The sequence below is a fragment of the Tamandua tetradactyla genome, chromosome 3 (assembly GCF_023851605.1).
Source record: "Tamandua tetradactyla isolate mTamTet1 chromosome 3, mTamTet1.pri, whole genome shotgun sequence".
Taxonomy (NCBI): Eukaryota; Metazoa; Chordata; class Mammalia; order Pilosa; family Myrmecophagidae; genus Tamandua; species Tamandua tetradactyla.
This window is the reverse complement of record NC_135329.1, coordinates 163,869,371-163,886,717: the sequence shown is the minus strand read 5'-3', so window position 1 is coordinate 163,886,717 and position 17,347 is coordinate 163,869,371. Positions and strand designations below refer to the sequence as shown.

The window sequence follows — 17,347 nt, the reverse complement described above, 5'->3', positions numbered from 1 at the left end:
GAAAGACAATATGAAGCGCATGAATTTACGTGTTGTGGGTGTCCCAGAAGGAGAAGAGAAGGGAAAAGGAGGAGAAAAACTAATGGAGGAAATTATCACTGAAAATTTCCCAACTCTTATGAAAGACTTAAAATTACAGATCAAGAAGTGCAGCATACCCCAAAGAGAACAGATCCAAATAGATATACTCCAAGACATTTAATAATCAGAATGTCAGAGGTCAAAGAGAAAGAGAGGATCTTGAAAGCAGCAAGAGAAAAGCAATCCATCACATACAAGGGAAGCCCAATAGGACTATGCGCAGATCTCTCAGCAGAAACCATGGAGGCGAGAAGACAGTGGGATATTATATTTAAATTATTAAAAGAGAAAAACTGCCAACCAAGAATTCTATATCCAGCAAAACTGTCCTTCAAAAATGAGGGAGAAATTAAAACATTTTCAGACAAAAAATCACTGAGAGAATTTGTGACCAAGAGACCAGCTCTGCAAGAAATACTAAAGGGAGCACTAGAGACAGATACGAAGACAGAAGAGAGAGGTATGGAGAAGAGTGTAGAAAGGAAGACTATGAGTAAAGGTAAAAATAAGGAAAATTAGATATGACATATAAAATCCAGAAGGCAAAATAGTAGAAGAAAGTACTACCCATGCAGTAATAACACTGAATGTTAATGGATTAAACTCTCCAATCAAAAGCCATAGTCTGGAAGAATGGATTAAAAAACAGGACCCATCTATACGCTTTCTCTACTCAAAGGACACAAGGCCAAGGACACAAATGGACATTTACACACCAATATTTATAGCAGCATTGTTAACAATTACCAAGAGATGGAAACAGCCAAAATGTCCATCAACAGACAGTTGGCTAAACAAACTGTGACATTTACATAAAATGGAATATTATGCAGCTGTAAGACAGGATAAAGTCACGAAGTATATAACAACATGAATGGACCTTAAGGACATTATGCTCAGTGTGATTAGCCAGAAACAAAAGGACAAATACTGTATGGTCTCACTGATATGAACTGACATTAGTGAATAAACTTGGAATATTTCCTTGGTAACAGAGAACATCAGGAGATAGAAATAGGGGAAGATATTGGGTAATTGGAGCTGAAGGGATACAGATTGTACAACAGGACTGAATATAAAAACTCAGAAATGGACAGCACAATATTACCTAACTGTAATGCAATTATGTTAAAACACTGAATGAAACTGCATATGAGAATGACAGAGGGAGGAGGGCTGGGGCATAAATGAAATTACAAAGAAAGACAGACGATAAAGATTGAGATGGTGTAATCTAGGAATGCCTAGAGTGTATTAATGATAGTGACTAAATGTACAAATTTTAAAAATGTTTTTGCATGAGGAAGAACAAAAGAATGTCATTATTGCAGTGTGCCGAAAATAGATGGTACTTAATATTTTAAAATTTCAACTAATGTGTGAGACTGAAGCAAAAAATGTTTATTTGGTACAAATCTATACTTTGACTAGTGCATCTCCTAATATAACCTATGTAGATAGTTGATTGAACACCTTAAGTACATGGAACTTTGTATAGGACATGAGATTTTGTTGGTTTGTCCAGGTGATGCCCTGATGAATCCCAGAGTGATTTGATCAGCGAGTGGAAAAGTATTTGCAAAGTCCCCTTCGAGGAATTGTGAGAACGGGGGAAAACTCAACTTCCCCAAGTTGAATTCTTGATATTCTCACAAGCAGTGTAGACAACGAAAGCTATAGGCTGAGCCCTCAGTCTTGGGGTTTGTTTATATGAAACTTAAACCCACAGGGGATAGGTCAAGCCTACTTAAAATTAAGCCTAAGAGTCACCCCCAAGAGAACCTCTTTTGTCGCTCAGATGTGGCCTCTCTCTCCAGCCAACACAGCAAGCAGACTCACCACCCTCCCCCTGTCTATGTGGGACATGACTCCTGGGGGTGTGGATCTTCCTGGCAGCTTGGGACAGAAATCCCAGGATGAGCTGAGATTCAGTATTAAGGGACTGAGAAAAACTCTAGAATGAGCTGAGACCCAGCATTAAGGGATTAAGAAAATTTTCTGGACCAAAAGGGGGAAGAGTGAAATGAGACAAAGTGTCAATGGCTGAGAGATTCCAAACAGAGTGAGAGGTTATCCTGGAGGTTATTCTTATGCATTAAGTAGATATCACCTTGTTATCTGAGATGTAATGGAGAGGCTGGAGGGAACTGCCTGAAAATGTAGAGCTATGTTCCAGTAGCCATGTTTCTTGATGATGATTGTATAATGATATAGCTTTCACAATGTGACTGTGATTGTGAAAACCTTGTGTCTGATGCTCCTCTTATCCACCTTGTCAAAAGATGAGAGGAACATATGGAACAAAAATAAATAATAGGGGGAACAAATGTTAAAATAGATTTAGTTTGAAATGCTACTGATCAATGAAAGGGATCAGTAAGGGGTATGGCCTGATTTTTTTGTGTGTGTTTGTTATATTTTTCTGTTGTCTTTTTATTTCTTTTTCTGAATTGATGCTAATGTTCTGGGAAATGATCATGATGATGAATATGCAACTATGTGATGATATTGTGAATTACTGAGTGTATGTGTTGGGAATGTTTGTTTCTTGTAATTTTTTAAAATTACTACAAAATTTTAAAAAATAAAATTAAATGAAAAAATAGTAAACACAAAAAACAAACAAAAAAAGAAATCATGTAACACAACAACAAAAGAACAAACAACCCAATTAAAAAATGGGCAAAACATATGACTAGCCAATTTTCTGCAGAGCAGATACAAATGGTTAAAAAGCACATGAAGAAATGCTCCTCTTTATTAGCTATAAGAGAAATATAAATCAATAGTATAATGAGATATCATCTCACACACATAAAAATGGCTGCTATTAAACAGGAAATTACAAATGTGGGAGAGGATGTGGAGAAATGAACACTTATTCACTGCTGGTGGGAATGTATAATGGTACAGCCACTGTAGAAGACAGTTTGGCCATTCTTCAGAAAACTAAATATTGAGTTTCCCTACGACCCAGCAATACCACTACTCAGTACATTCCCAGAAAAACTGAAAGCAGTGACATGAACAGACATTTTCACGTCGATGTTTATAGTGGTATTATTCACAATGGCCAAAAGATGAGTAACAATCCAAGTACCCATCAACAGTTGAGTGGATAAACAAAATGTGGTATATACATTCAATGGAATATTATGCAGCAGTAAGAAAAAATGAGGTCCTGAAGCATATGACAACATGGATGAATCTTGAGAACATAATGCTGAGTGAAAAATGTCAGACACAAAAGGGAAGATACTGTATGATTTCACTAATATGATCCTATTCAAGGTAAACTCAGAGGCTTGTAATGTAGACTGTAGGGGAACAAGAGATAGAAGCTAGGGATAGATGAACGGTTGCTGAATGAGGTTAAATTTAAATGTATGGGAATGTATAGAAGTGATAGTAGTTCATTAGTGGGTTTATCAGTAATATTGCCATATTGAAGGTGAATATGATTGAAAGGGATTGTATAAAGCTATGTATCCTACTGATTAACACTACAAATATAAATAAGTTCTTGCATGAACTACTTCAAAGGTATGAATCTTGCACAAAGAGTCAATAATAGAGGGGTGTAGGGGTAAAACTACTATTGCATGCTATCGCCTATAGTTAACAAGAAGACATCAACTGTACCACAGCATTACCAAGGGCAAAAAATTAGGGGGTGAGCGTGAGACAAGAGTTAAGGGGAAGTTTAGATTTGCTATTTAGTGAGGGTGTGTTTATCTGTTATTTTTCTCTTTGGATTAATGAAAATTGTCTAAAGTTGAGAGTGTTGATGATTGTACAACTAAATGAGGATACTGTAAGACATGGATTCTTGACTTTGAACATTATCCATGATGCCCAGTGATTGAAAGTGACGGAAGCGTACACTGACTGAGAAGCAGAAAGGCAGACTGGGGTGTTTACAAATGATGGACCATCGGGTGGCTATAGAAAGGAACAATATCATGAGGCATGCAATGATGTGAACAGACCTTGGGGACATTATGATATGTAAAATAAGCCACAAACAAAAGAACAAATATTGTATGGTCTCTTACAGAATATACTTACAAGAAAACTGGGACTACATTGTAAGCTCTTTGGCAGTCACATTTAGTCTGGAGTTGTAAGTGTATTTCTAGATTCTGAGATGCTGTGTTCTATGTGTACAACCTTGTATTTCCCCGGAACTTTGAATAACTGTATAACACCTTAAACTCAGAGGTGGAGTTCTGCAGCTCTGAAAATCAGCATTTTTACATACAACTGTTTAAAGACACTGAAAAAGAGATCCGGCTTCAATTAGAGATAAGAATGAAGCTTATCAGACTGGGACTAAGGTAAATTAAAATATAGGGCAAAGGATGATATTGTCTGTATTATAGAGCTTCACTTACTGTATAAGACCAAAGGAAGAGAGGTTTATTTTGTCCAAAACCTAAATTTTCTGTAACACACAATCTAAATCAACCTCCCTGGATAGTTCATTTAAGGAACCGAAACACTTGGAGCCCAGAATGGCAACAAGGGCTTATAAATCTGTATAGCGTAATGTAATACCTGGATACATCCCAGGGTATGTTCAGCAGATAATTAAAAACTGTTGGCAGTTAATAAGCCAAGCCCTTGATCTTGGGGCTTGCTCCTGTGGAACTTGTTACTGTAGCAGAGAAGCTAAGCCTAAGGATGATTGGGCCTGGGAGTTACTTCCAGAGGACTTCTTTTGTTGCTCCAACATGGCCTCTCTCTTTCTAAGCCCAACTCTGCAAGGAAAATCATTGCCCTCTTCCGTACATGGGATATAACATCCAGGGGTGAGAGGCTTCCTGACAGCATGGGCAGGGCTCCCAGGAATGAGCTTGGTCCTGGCACCATGGGATCAACAACACCTTCCTGGCTAAAGGGGGGGAAAATAAATGTAACAAGGTAAGGTATCAGTGGCTAAGACAGTTCAAGTGAAGTCGAAAGGCTATTCTGGAAGCAACTATTATGTATGCCTCAGTAGACATTGCTAATTGCCATGATTTGCCAAACCCCAACTAGCATCATTCCTGTTAACCCTAAAGAACACCTAGGGCTCTATCTGAGATTCTACAAAAGTTTCATGCACTAAGGTTTACTTTCTAGAAACTGATAACCTACAGATGGTTCCTAGGCCCGATAAGTTCTGAAATTCAGAAGGGCCAGCCTCTTCAAGAACATCAACTAATTCCATCCCCATATCATGTATTGTCGACACCCCTTTTCAAATGAAAAAGTTAGACAGGCATCCTAATATCCCTGAAGATTGTGAGAAGGATCAAAGGAGAAAGTGAAGTTATAACAGAGAAGGTAGGATTTAACAAATGAGTAATTACTGCTGAATTATTATATTGATATTTCTTTTAGTCTCCAGGGTTTTGGAACAGCTATAAGGAAAAACCTGAAATTGTAGAACTGTAACCCACACCAAACTTCTATTCTATAACTGTATGTTAAACTATACTTTGAAAGTTATTGTTTTGTATATATATTTCACACACAAAAAAATGATAAAAACTGTGGGCCTAAAAATGTTAATTTTTGTTTGATGGCAAAACATGAAAGTAAAAAACTGAAGCATTTTTTTCCAGACCATACTGCTTGAATATGTTAAGCAGAAAACCTAAATAATATTATTTCCCATCTACATATAATAACTCTATCAGATATTTGAAAACAACCCCATCCAAAGGAAAGAAAGAACAGCCAACTGTTGATCTTGATCTGTTTTTACTTTGTCATAAAAAAAGGAGATTCCTTATTCTTCCGAATCCTTAACTGGAATTTCCCCTAAGATAAACACCATACACACCAGATCTTAAAAAGATAGGAGTCTTTGATAAGAACATTTACTCCTCTACAATTTTACCATAAGCTACTTCCATAAAGAATTGGGGGGGGGGGGGGGCTTGATGGTGGAGGGGAAACGTAAGAAAAACAACTCCAGTTGTTCTGTTTTCCTTTTCAGATTTTCTTCCCTAATGGCTGAAGGATCTTCCCTATCTACTCTACTTATTTCCTGTTTTATCATAATTCACCTCAAGATTCTGTCTCCCACAGCAAAAAAAAAAAAAAAAAAAGCACAAAATCTAGAATTTTGTTCGAATTTTGTTCATTATATGCCATTCATAGCCACAAGCCTGACATCTTGGCATAGAAATAAAATGTTCACGGGCCGGTCTTTTACCTAGGAATCTACATTCATTTCGCAGGTAGGAAGGAAAACGTGGGAAAAACTGCAACTCATAATAAATACCTTTAATTTGGGGACTCGGAACAAGATGGAAGAGGGCGGGGGTTAACTTTCCTCAAGTAGGAGACATGGGTAAGAGGGTTGATCCAAGGCAGCTGGCCGAGAAAGGTCTGGTTCAATTAAAACCTCCTATAACCCATGGGTTTCTGTCATTGAAAAATCAAAAGGGAAAAGCTGATTAGCAAAGCCCGACTGGCACACACACATCGAGTTCCTACCTTCCAGATGTTCACTCACACAACACAGCGCCGGGCAGCCGCGCGTCTCTGGCACGTCCGGACCGCCGTGGGGGCCAAGGAAGCACAGCGCGAGCGGCGGGCTTCATGCTCTGGGAGGTCCCCGAAGCTCCAGGAGCTGGCGCTGCTCGGGCAGGGAACCTGCTGGCGTCAGGACCCCGGGGGAGCCGAGGGCCTGAAGGGGCAAAGCGCCGCCTTCTCGCCAGTGCCCGGCTCAGTCAAGTGCCAGCGTTTAGAGGACTGGGCGTCCTTCACTACGCTCGGAGCCCCTCCTCCCGCCGCGCGGGTTCGCGCCCCGCACCCAGCCCGCCAGGCCCCGCAGGTGGCAGCCGAGGGGCGCGCCCTCCGCGAGCAGCACGCGAGCGCCGGGCGGAGCCACCGGCACTTCCACAGGCGCCGGGGTCGAGGCCGGGGCTGAGCCGGGCTGTGAAACGGGTCTTTGAAGGCCAACGCCCTCCCGCCCACCCCCAATACACTACCCAAAGTGCTGCAGCCGCCCCAAGAGAAACTGTACCCTAAAACGCCGGATGAAAACAAATGCAGCAAGTCACTTAACTTGTCTGGCCCCTGGAACCAAACTCCTCAACTGACCCCCACTGTGCTGAGCTCCACCCGGCTAAGAAGGCCTCTGCGCAGGCTGCGAACAGGTGCTCGCGGCCCTGGCACGCTACCCTGGAGTGCAGGTGGACGCAGCAGGCCTCCCAGCTCCACACCGTGGCCTTCCCAGGCTGGACAGCCAAACCAGCTTTGACCTCAAACCCTACACTTTGCAGCGTCTCTGCCTTTCCTAACTCGCACTGTGAGTATGCAGAGAGAAAAAAAAGCGCTTGAAGTACTTAAACATTTTAAAAGATGCACCAATTTGCACTTCTCTATCCAAAAATACTCACGAGTATTGTTCTAAGTGTATATTCTCCTGAAAGCATAGCCATTACTCAGTTCCCCACACGTTCCATGTAATGCCTGCATCTATCCAGCAGGATTCCCAGCAATAGTTAAAGCCCCAAGAGAATTACAAAAGAGCCATTATTTTAGTTATGTTCTACAATAGATGAGTCAATGCAAAATTCGTGCTTAAAGTGACCTTAGTTATAACCTGGACTGACTCCACATTTACAGATGAGAACACTGAGGACTAGAATCCAGTTACAAAACTAAAGTTGAAAAAGAAAGACTGGAACCCCAAAGGCTCACAGTCTGTAGACTAACATGAATTTTAGCTCTTTGATGGTATTACACAGTAAAGAATATACCTACATGGAAAAGGAGTTAAGAAACGTTATAGAAAATTTAGCTAAGAATCTTTTAGATTTTAAATGAATCAAACATTATTTTTTACTATGCGTAAATTAAGATAACTTTAATATTCAAATACAGTAACCCAGGAATGTAATTATTTTTCTTCACATTAACAGAACTGGAATGGTACATTCTGACAACCATAGACTATGAATATATTTATTGATTTAAATAAATATCAATTTTTGATGTATCCTATTTGTACCTAGATAAACAATATTTAGTTCTACATAGTTCAGGCATATTATACTAAATAATTTTGATCAAATGCAGGTTCCGCCTCTAGGCCCAATTCTTCCCCTAATTTGTGTCATTTGCTTGCCTTCTCCCTTCCCAGCTTTAAGGTTCTACCACCCTAGTGCTGGGATAATAATCCTAAAGAGACTCTGAGTTCCACATTGAGAGATGAGTGTCCACGGTAGACGTGCCCAAGGCAAGAAAAGAGAAACTTAGAATGGTGGTTTTTTAAAATTTCTTAGTTACCAGAAGAAAAGGAAATATAAAGGTGTGAGGAATCAGTCTGGTGGCAACAGGGGAGAAACAACATAGGTACACTTACATTAGTTTGCTTCATTCCATACAGGATCATTTTAAAGAAGTATCAGTTTCTATCTGCCGCTTTCCTCTAAAGTATGAAGCAGGTGACAGGGGTAACAAGGCCTAACACACCTCGAGTCCCTCTACTGGGCCCCGATCCCTCTTGGTGGTCGACACCTTTGACTCCCGCAGCAGCTTGGGCCACATTCCGCCTGGGACCTCCCTGCATCTTGCCTAGACCGTGGCCGGAGCCTCTTGGTCAGGACCTCCCTCCGCGAAATTAGCCAGACTCAGGCTGATGCCTCCCTCCACGATCTCCGCCCAACGAGGGCCAGGGCCTTTGCCAAGTGACAACACGGGTACAGGCTGGAGAGCTGCGCCAGGAATCACAGGTCTGGGGCTCACCCAGAGACCCTCGAGGCACACACAGGGCTCCTGCAACCACAGGGCAGCTATTTCCTGCAATCGCGTCAGAACCAGTCCTAGAGGCCCACGGGTGCTGCTACTGCTGGGCGGGGGTGGGGGGGGTGGGGGGGGGTGCTCATCTAGCCCTTCAAAGGCGGCTCGGCCCACTCAGGCCTAAGGCAGCCGCAGATCCTACACACACTCCCAGGGGGGCGTCTTAGAGGGACGATCTGCCTCTTGCCTGAAGAAAAGTCAGAAATGAGCAGGGGACCTCGGCCTCTCCTAGGACTGCAGCTGGCCTTGCTTCTGACCAAGATGATGCTATCCTAAGACCGGAAGGGAAAATGCCTCTGGCAAACACGATGCCCTCTGCGGCTGAGACTTTCCTCGCAGCTACCCCAGCCTGTAACTGGGAGTCAGGGCCCAGCATTTCCACCTTCCAGGCTTGAAAAAGAATGGGAGGAGGGGGTCCAGGATCCCTGAACCTTCCGTAACTGCTAGTGGTGGGACTGACACTCCCTTTCCCAGTTTTTAAAAGCTTCTCCAGATTTTTCCCAGATTTTGAAAGCATCTGGGAAAAATGCTTTTTTTTGATTTTGATGCTGGGAAATGGAGTGAAAGGAGGAAGGACCCCACCCCCCCACCCCCACCCCCCCCGGGGATTAAACATCCCCAGAAAGTGTTAAACTCACGCTCACCTGGTGAGGGTGAGGGTGCCTGGGTTATAACAAGGCTTAATGGGGTTTTTTTTTTGCCAAAAGTGCATGGAAAGTAAAGATAATAAAAACTGTAATGATAAAACAATAGCAATTTTGAACTCTTATACCAGGCACCATGCATGCTAAACACTTTGCACACTCCTGAATATGCCAAAACTCTTAAGGCGTAGGTTAGACCATTCTCCATTTTACAGTTAAGGAAACGAAGGCACAAAGAGATTAATACATTCAGGATTATAAGTAGTGAGAGACTGAGTAGAAATGTGAACACAACCTAACCCTGGAGTCCATGCTGTTGACAGGAAAGAGGAATTGAACTGGTTTGAGAATTGCATGCCATCTAGTAAACTTGCAGTTAATAGAATTAAGTCACTTCCCTGCCCTATCCCTCAGAGACAAATCCCCTTTCAAACCCAGCCTCCTTAAACTTCCACTCAACTTCAGACAGACAGATCAGAGAGATGTAGGTAGCAGACTCTCTTCCCACTGATTTCCCTATGTAAATATTGAATACCTGTAACTTCCGTTTCTGTTTCAGGCATACCAGTCCAGGCTTACACTTGTGGAAGAAGCAAGGGAGGATATGCCTGCCAGGCAGAAGGAATCTCCTCTCTAAAAGAACTCTCAGAAGTGAAATGATGGGAAGTCATAGAAAACAATTACAAGAAATAGAAAAGTATTCCTCTCCCCCACTACATATACTCACTTAAAATATTGCAGGTCACAAAAAAGAAGTCAAAACCATCTGGGCAGGTTGAGGAAAATTTAAATAGGAGACAAAACAAAATATGGTGGGGATGTGAACCCTGATATAATAGCATATAGGTATGATGTATGAGAAAACACGTTTTCACTTTTTAAATAATTAAGCCACATTAAGGTAGAGAACAAAATAATTTTATGTACATAAAAATTAAGATTCCATCTCCTTATTTCTCCTATAATTAATCCACTTTTCTAGAAAAAGAACCTTTTCGTGGTTATTGAGAAACATATCTATTTTTCATAAGTGTTTTTCACTGCTCCAGGTTTTCTGTGTTATGTGCTTTTTAAAAAAAAATATATTCAGGCTGAAATCTTCTCTCCAAAAGTGAAATTGTCTTTTATATGTTAAGATTTCATTTACATTTGTCTGAGAGACCCCAATATCTTCTCTGAGTAGACTACAGACACGTTTTCATGTAAAACCTATTATAGGGTTTTAGGATACAATGTTTTAAAAATTCAGAAGCAGAAATGGCATATTGATTCTTTTAACATTTTCTGTGGCACAAACACAACATATTTTTGGGATGAAGAACTAGCTGTAGGTATGAAAATGGCATATTATCCTTTGCTCCTTTACACCCTTTGTACTACACCCAGTTGTTACTATACCACAACAGGCTTCAGAACCTTGTTGTAAGTCTTAATCACATTGCTGGGAAAGACCTCTACTTATTTGAAATTTTGCCAGAATCAAAGAGCAAATCATCAGAGTGTATGATCAACCATATAGGTAAAAATGTTAAACTTAACAAGAATAAGTGTTTCCCTTCCTTATATTTTAACATTTCTCATGATGTGTTTAAAAGGGCTTATGCCCCAAATGAAAATTTCAAGCTGTACTTTAGACCCTTCTAGTTATACTCCTTAGGTCCCTGAAAAGAAAGTGATTAACATTATCTCCTCATATGGAAGTCAAGAATCAAATCACTCCTCAAATCTTTTTCCTGGGAAAAGTTTTCTTTAACTTTTTCTCCCAGGATCTCTATTATTTCCCCTTAACCTTTTATTTTGAAATAATTTCAATCTTACACGACAGTTACGAAAAATAATACAGACAACCTCTAACATACCCAGTTTTAATATTTTGTAACATTGGCTACATCATTCTATCTATTATGTATCTATGTATCATCTATATTTAACTATTTAACAATTTCCTAAACATTTGAGAGTAGGTTGTATACATCATGAGATTACCTACTTACTTATTTAATTTCCTTAAGTACAGGTATCAAGTTCAGGAACTTTAACACTGATATAAAACTTTTAGTCTATATGTCATTTTGTGTCACAATAATGTCCTTTTGGGATTTTCTCCTCCATTATTAGATCCTGTCCACTATCAGGTACTGCAGTTATTTGTTATTGTCTCTTTAGTTGCTCTTTTTATTTTTTTAATGTGGAAATATATATACAACATAAATGTTCCCATCTCAACCACTCCCAACAATACAGTGGGATTAGCCAAATTCACAATGTTCACAGGATTTCTTTTATTCACATTTGTCAGGCTTCTCCAGGCCCATTCTGGTTCTCCAGAAATAATCAAATGCCTGGCAACTCACACTAGGAAACGTTCTAAAAAAAAATTTAGAGCAGATCAATAGAGCACTATAGAAAGACACAAATTACCAAAATGACTAAAGAAGGAACAGATAATCTAAACAGACCTCAGCCAAGAGAAGAAATAGAATTAGAACTTAAAATTTTCTGACAAAGAAAAGCCCAGGCCCAGATACTTTCAACCATGAATTCTATCAAATATTTAAAGAAGTAAAAATCAATCCTACACAAACACTTCCTGAAATGCTTCTCAATTTATTCCATAGGGCCAGAAATATCCTGATACCAAAGCCAGAAAAATGCATCACAAGAAAACAGCAGACCAATATTCCTCATGAACATAGATGTAGAAATATCTGTAACAATGTCAGCAAATTAAATCCAGCAACATATTAAAAGAAAGGCTAATAGCACATGTGAACATACTCATCACCTTAAGTCACAATGGAAACGTAAATTAAAACCAAGAGATACCTCTGAATACTTATTAGAATTGGGTGTCATTTAAAATTACTGGCAATAAGTGTTGACAAGAACGTAGAAAAACTAGGCCCCTCATATCATTGCTAATGGGGAAGTAAAATGGTACAGCCAATGTGGAAAACAGTTAAGCGATTCCTGAAAAAGTTAAACATAAACATCTAATTCCAAAAAGCAACTCCAATCCTAGATATCTATCAAAAAGAAATGAAAGCCTGTGAATGCTCATAGCAGCACAATTCATAATAGCCAGAAACTGGAAACAATCTGAATGTCCATCATCAAGTGAATGGATAAGCACAGTATGGTACATACACGTGTATTAGTTTGTTAAGTTGCCAGAATGCAATATACCAGAAATGGAACAGCTTTTAAAAAGGGAATTTAGTAAGTGACAAGTTTATAGTACTAAGGCCATAAATACATCCTAATTAAGGTATCCAGAAAAAGATAACTTGGCTCAAGGAAATGTGGTCTGGGAAGACACATAGCTGGCGTCTGCTGGTCTTTGTTTTTGATTGTTGCTTCCAGCTTCTGATGCCAGTGGTTTCCTCTCTAAGCATCTGTGGGCCTTCGCTTAGCTGCTCCAGGACAAAACTTAGGGTTTCATCTGTTAGCTTAGCATCTGCTGGGGCCGGAGATTTTGTCTCTTCAGGTTCTGGCTATTTCTGTCTCCATTTCCAAACATCTACATCAGTTCTGTGTGTCAGCTCTGAGCTCTCTCCAAAATGTTTTCTCTCTTAAAGGACTCCAGTCAACTAATCAAGACTCACCTGGTATGGGTAGAGTTGCATCTCGATCTAATTAAACGATCACACCCACAATTGGGCATGCCACATCTCCATGGAATTAATCTAATTAAACGTTTCCATCCTACAGTGTTGAATCAAGATTAAAAGAAACAGCTGCCCCCACACGACTGGCTCAGGATTAAAACATGGCTTTTCTGGGGTACGCAACACTTTCAAACCAGCACAATAGGAAATGGAATACTATTCAGCAATAAAAATGAGTGATACTGATATAAATGAGAAATTTATATTATATTATATAAATATATATTATACTATTCAGCAATAAAAATGAGTGAACTACTGATATTTCTACAGTATAAATGAACTTAAAACACATTATGCTAGTTGAAAGAAATATATAATACAAAAGATTATACAATGTATTGTTCCATTTTGAAAAGGAAAGTCTATAGATGCAGACCACAACTTAGTGGATGCCTGAGCTGGAGGTAGCAGCAGACCCTGATGACAAATGAGTAAGGAAAGAACTTTCAGAGGTGAAGGAAATGTTCTGAAACTGGATTGTGGAGATCATTTCACAGCTCTGTTAATTTACTAAAAATCATGCACTTATAATGGATGTGCTTAGTGGTATATAAATTTTCTTTAATAGATTTGTTTTAAGTAAAAAGCAGATAAACATGTTTTGTTTTTTACCTAGGGTATATGTGACTTTCATTATGACTCACTTTCTATCATCTCACTATATTGGTTGTTAAAAACAATCTATCCAAATTTGATCAAAATAGCTTAGCTTGCCACTGGAATTTTAGATTTTCACATATTTACTAGTTTATAATTTAAAAATTAAAGCTAAATATCTGACAAAGAACTTGAAAATGAGCATAGCTACATAATTAAAGACATTAGGATATTTATACTGAAGTAAAGGGGAATCAGAACAGATATTGAGGTGGTATGCATACAGATGAAAGACTGTACTTAAACTACATTGCTCTGGTAAGCAGTACTAGAATCAATAGGATGATTGGGAATTAAAGTAGGCAGATTTGGATTTAATTAAGAGAGAACTGTCTATTGGTTAAAGCCTACAATAGGATGGACTTCTTTGTGAAACAGATTCTCATGAACCTCTCAACCAGGAGTTAGGTGATCCATAAAGAATGTTATAATAATGATTTTTTAAAAGAACAGTAAAATTCCTCCAGAGTCAAGACTTTACAATCTTGGAAGTTGTTTTGCAATATGAATACATATGAGTTTGACCTTTGGACTGCATCCATTCCAGCACTCATGCATCACTCTGATGTCTTTCTCTGTGTGCCTTTGCAAAGACAGAAGAGATCCCCTGTTGTAGTCCTTGGCTATTAAGGTGGTTCTCCATCTTTATGATGCAATGTGGATTTTTCCCTAAAAAGCAATCAACTACCAGTGGTTCAGTGGTAGAATACCTGCCTTCCATGTGGGAGACCTGGGTTTGGTTCCTGGACCATGCACCAAAAAAAAAAAACCCCCAAAAAGTAAAAACCACCAAAGTTGAATATGGTGGTAGGCAAGGAAGAATTCCAGTTAATCCAACATAAGAAACTGTGTATCGAGAGGTCAAAATGGAGGAACCAAACCTTCAGCCTGAAACAACTAGAAACTCCCAGGAAGTAAAGAAGGAAGACACTCAGAAACCAAAGAAGCCCACAGGCCAGCTAAATTCTCCTTGGAGTGTTGAGGAAATTTGGAGTTTCATTAATGAATGGGAATTCTTTGAAGGTGTGATGAAACCCAAACAGAGGAAAAAGAAACACATGCTGTCAAGATCAATTTCCCAGGGGCTCAGCAAGAGAGGTATAAGGAAGAGCTGGAGAGAATGTTTTGACATGTTGATAAGTTTGACAGATTTATATTGGACTGTACAGGAAGCCAACTGGAAGCCAAGACCCGAACACTTGCCTTGCCCGTTTGGAGAGGCCCTGCATAGAATAATAAGCCATAGCTGGGAGGACACAATCACCTCAGGTGGTCCCCATGAGGACATGGCCAATCTTCCATCTTCCGGGTTCCAGCTCCAAGCCTGCACCATCCTCAGGCCCCAAGAAGAACTGATGTGGGACTCCACACCTATGATCTACGTGGAGAACCCTCAGATGCCAGGTTGGGTACACTGGACCCCGAACCCACCATGGTTCCCTCCATTCCCATATCCTGCCATTGTCCTGGAGGATAGCATCCCCCAGCAGCAGTGGTCAGCTTCCTCTGAATCTGATACAGATTCTGAATGGAACAACAATGTGAACTTTTTTTCCCAATTTTGTTTGAGAGATGAACAGAATATTGTAGATCCATTCATTCATTCAGGATCCCTTCCCTTCAACAAATACAATTTAGTGACAATAAAATTTGAAGTTGAACAAGATGACCCTTGTCTCCTTAAATCTGTAGGCTAGGGCTTTGATGGAAACTGGAATTTATAGAAGGGGCCAAGGGGCAGGGAGGGTATTCAGTTTCCCTGGGGCACTTGTCATCTGTCATCCTCACCCCATCAAAAAAAACAAAAAAAAAGAAAGAAACTGTGTATCCATATAGCAATATTTTATGGCTTGTGTTATCTCACGTAACTGCTAAACTCATCTAATGGAGTGGGGAAGACTCCAATTCAGACAGAATGATAATTAACCATTTATTGAGCACCTACTCAATAGGTGGGAAGCACAGTAGCCCTTCTCATGCCATCTCATTTAACCCTCATAATTGCACTGTGAATTATGTACAATTTCTGTTTTACATGTGAGGAAATGTAAAAGATAAGTGCTAATACTGGTAACACTTGAATTTGAACCCAGGCCTGAGTCCAAAGCCAATGCTCCTTCTATTATTCTATGTTGCTTTCCAAAGTCTCAAAAGCCCACACAATGGCCTTAAAATCCCAGTCTAGTCTCAGGCAGCAGTCCTCCTAGTCCCTCGACTCTGTTGGGCAGTGTGCCAGTTTAAAAGGATTTATGTACCCTAAAAAAGGAATGTTTGGGGCAGGCTATGGTGGCTCAGCAGGCAGAGTTCTTGCCTGCCATGTTGGAGACCCAGGTTTGCTTCCCAGTGCCTGCCCAGGCAAAATAAAAAAGCAATTTTTTAATCCTAAACAATCTTGTGAGAGCAATGGTTTCTCAGCACTACAGGTTGGAAACTTGATTAGGCTATCTCCATGGAGATGTGACTAGTTTGTTAAGTACCAATTATAAATCTATATGTACCTAGTCATATGATTTGAAGTATATAAAGCAAAAAATTGACAGAACTCAAATGGGAAAATAGAAAAATCTACAATCATAGTTGAAGACTTAGACATATCTCTCTCAACAGCTTATAGGATATTTTTTGTCTTCTTATTCTAAGGTTTTAGATGATTGGAACACAACATTTAACAAATATGACTCTGCATCCAACAACTAATGACTAGAGAATACTTTTTTTTTCCAAATACACATGGGACATTCACCAACATTGAACATATCCTATATCACAAAGTTTCAATAAATTTCAAAGCACTGAAATCATATACAGTTTGTCTTCTGACTAGGATGGAATCAAGCTAGAAATTAATAACAAAAAGATAGCCATAAAATCTCCAAATGTTTAGAAATTAAGACTCTACATATAGGATTTTTGAGTATTAGTCAAACAAGCCTGTTGTACAATAAAGGCCGAGAAAAGAACATGAATGATGGCCTACGATTATGACAACTGACATGCTACTTTTGGTGTCAGTGGGGCATCAGCACAGTTGTGTAGGCCTATTATTCAGGAAAATTGGGTCCAGTGATGCAGAAAGGAGGAAATAGGGGCAGCGGAAAGTTTGTTTTTTTTAACTTGTTGTAGTTTGTTAATCATATGCAAACACAACAAACTTTTTAAACATTATATTTACGAAAATTCTGGCAACAGCTTCATGTAACAAGACACAGCACACCAGGCCTGCCCCTTAGCTTGTTTGTGGTAAGTCTCAGCTTCAATATGAAGTTGTTAAAGAAAAATATCAGAACCTGCTTTTTACATGCTAAATATCTTGGCAAGGATGCCATTAAACACAGTAATGAAAGAGTAATGAGTTAAAAAACTAAACAGTGCAGCCTAAACAAAAATGTATACACAAAAATAACTATACTGGTTACATAAAATGTTCCTGACTGGTTAAAAGCTTAACAGTGTAGCTCAGTCAGAGAGGGTATGGAGACGCTTCTGAAAGAA

General features: G+C 39.5%; 2 protein-coding genes across 14 annotated transcripts in view; one reads left to right on the top strand and one right to left on the bottom strand.

Moving 5' to 3' along the window:
* The window catches only part of AKAP19 (A-kinase anchoring protein 19), a 120,458-nt gene that overhangs the window by 32,394 nt on the left and 70,717 nt on the right, over positions 1–17,347 (bottom strand). Inside the window, exons 1-2 of one of the 13 annotated variants that reach the window (XM_077154471.1) lie at positions 7,479–7,530; positions 6,356–6,498 (exon numbers count right to left, since the gene is read on the bottom strand). The exons of 10 other annotated variants lie outside the window; for them this stretch is intronic. The gene's annotated coding sequence lies outside the window, so the exon portion shown is untranslated. Of the gene's footprint in view, positions 1–6,355; positions 6,499–6,570; positions 6,851–7,144; positions 7,185–7,478; positions 7,531–17,347 lie in introns of those variants that run through there. 2 more of the 13 variants (XM_077154470.1, XM_077154467.1) reach the window with 2 other exon arrangements.
* MSANTD5 (Myb/SANT DNA binding domain containing 5) lies at positions 14,722–15,552 on the top strand. The gene has a single exon (XM_077151787.1). It carries the CDS (start codon positions 14,722–14,724, stop codon positions 15,550–15,552), a length of 831 nt encoding a protein of 276 aa, XP_077007902.1.

What these genes read in the sequence shown, in the direction of transcription:
- MSANTD5 (XM_077151787.1), top strand. Translation starts at nt 14,722, where the DNA reads ATGGAGGAACCAAACCTTCAGCCTGAAACAACTAGAAACTCCCAGGAA.